This window comes from Tetrahymena thermophila (genome assembly GCF_000189635.1).
Source record: "Tetrahymena thermophila SB210 genomic scaffold scf_8253820, whole genome shotgun sequence".
NCBI lineage: Eukaryota > Ciliophora > Oligohymenophorea > Hymenostomatida > Tetrahymenidae > Tetrahymena > Tetrahymena thermophila.
The window spans coordinates 1-2465 of record NW_002475929.1 but is presented as its reverse complement, the minus strand read 5'-3'; the positions used below and the strand labels follow the sequence as shown (position 1 = coordinate 2465).

The window sequence follows — 2465 nt, the reverse complement described above, 5'->3', positions numbered from 1 at the left end:
TAGTTTGAATTGAATAGCTTTCTTAAATTTCAATAAAATTTAATTTTTTATACTCACTATTTATTTATTTTTCGAAATTTATTTATTTGCATAAATTTTTTGTGGCTCTCTTAATAAAAGTAATTTTTACAGACTAATTATTTTTTTATTTTAAAAATAAAAATTCTTATTTTAATTCAAATAAGAGTTAAATTTTTGCTTAGCTTACATGCTATTATAATAAATCATTAATATAGTATAAGAATTCATTCATCTTCCAATGTTATCAAAAATTTTACTATCTATTTAATATATTTTTTATTTGTTTGCATAAATCATCGATTAGAGTTTAATTAAATATCTTTTAAAGTTACTCGCTAATTAATTATTAAGAATATTTAACAAATTGTTTATCAAAGCTGTGAATCCTTAAAAACTCGTACCAACTTCATATTTAAATAAATAGTTTATTTGTTTTTGTATTCTTCCATATTTAATAATCAATTATTTACTTGCTATATTCAAATTTAATTTACTAAATATTTCTTAGATATATTTTTAAAAAAATTACAATCTTATTGAATATTAATTAATACATTTTTAACTTTTTTAATGTAAAGTCCTCTTAAATATTTAATAACTACCCCCTTTTTTATATTCAATTTATTTTAGTACGATCTAAAATTTTATTATTTATTTATAAGCTTTACTGTTGTTCCCTTTATGAAAATTAAATTCAGTTATATGAGCATCTTTATTAATCTTAAATCTTTTAAAATATTACATTTGACTATTTATAATAATGAAATAAACTTAATATTTTATTTTAATGTAAAATAATTAAAAGATATTACTCTAGGCTGTTTAGAATATTAAATACAGTTAGTTTGTTTTATTTAATTCTAAATCTCATAAATAAAACTCATATAAAATAATACTCCAATCTATTTTTATATCGATTTATTATCTTGTATTTAAACCCATTTAATAATATTACTCCCATCTATGTTAAATTTTAGCACTGATTAGTTTTCTTTGAATAACTCTTCAAAAATTTTACTTACTTTTTTTTTATTTAAAAGAAAATATTTTTTTTTGGAAGTGTAAAATTAAAAATCTGACTAGCTATTTATTTCGATTCAAAATTATTTTTCTGTTGAAATCTTAAATCTTCTATCAATTTTAATTTATAAATTACTCTCTATTTATGAAAATAAATAAGTTTAACTAAAATTCCTCAACTATAAGTCATTCAAAATTTTACTGTCTAGTTATATTTAGAAAATAAATTAATCAATCAATCAATCAATCAATCAAGAATCTTTGAGTATAAATTGATTCAAAAAAGATACTTTCTATTTTGTATATAAAAATAAATTAATTAATTGAATATTTGAATAGATTCTAAAAGACTACCCACTATTAGGATTATAAAGTTGTATGTATTTATAGATGTTCTTCTTTAAAAGCATTTAATTAATATTACGGCCTTTTTGAAAATTAAACATTTACGTAGCATTTTTAATAATAAATAAAATATTTACAATCTATTTATAGAATCAAATTTATATGTTAAATTCTTTTGGATATTTATTTGTAAAATCTTTATTTTACAATCTATTTTTAGAATTTAGGAAACATATTAATTATTTCTTGTCGAACCTTACAATGATATTACGAGCTATTTTCAAATTAAAAGAACTACTTAACTTCCATAAAAAATAAATAGAAATTGAATACGCTCTATTTTTTTATTTATTTTATTTTTTATAAAATTAATAAAACTATGAAGAGCTAAATAAGCATTAGCAAGCTATTTTAAAGATTACATTCTGTTTAAAATAAAAATAGATTAATTAATTAACAACCAAATTAGTAAATAAAATAAAAATATTACCCGCTATTTAATATGAAAGTTTATTCAGCATAAACATATTTGTGTTAGCAAATAATGTTTACATTCTAATTTAGAATTAAATTATTTCAATATTCTTGATCTAACTAACAAACTACTTTATTACATTTCTCTATTTCATATTTATTTATCAATCAGTTAAAGTTAATATAAATATGCCAAATTTATATTAGTTACCCACTTTTTAAAGTTTAAATTATTTTTTTAATTTAAGCATTAAGAAAAATTAAAGTTTTACTAACTATTAAAATTATTAGAGTTAATTAAACAAAAACTATTCTAGGTAATTTTAAGCTTTTACTTCCCTCTATTTTAATAAAATATAAATAAGAATACCTTCATCATAAATAATAGTTAAATAATACAGTCTGTTAAATAGATTCAACAAATTTTAAGATTTTATCATAGGAGTTAATGATAAAAAGTACTTTCTATTTAAGAAAAAATAGTAAAATAATAAATAAAAACTAAATGATGTAAAATAAATTTACGTTCTATTTTGATTTAAAGATATTTTTAACTTTGATAAGCGAAATAATTGAGAATATTAATAATACATTCTATTTTTATT

At 17.6% G+C, this 2465-nt stretch overlaps 1 protein-coding gene across 1 annotated transcript; it reads right to left on the bottom strand. All coding sequences in view use genetic code 6, as the record gives it.

The window, feature by feature from the left end:
• Window positions 1-1284: 1284 nt before the first annotated feature.
• Window positions 1285-1811, bottom strand: TTHERM_002653436 (glycoside hydrolase family 1 protein; the record flags this gene model as incomplete). Its single annotated transcript, XM_012801030.1, has 3 exons — window positions 1285-1468; window positions 1594-1660; window positions 1720-1811. Coding segments are annotated over 3 exons (343 nt in total), but the record flags the coding sequence as incomplete, so codon positions are not given.
• Between the last annotated feature and the right edge of the window lie 654 nt (window positions 1812-2465).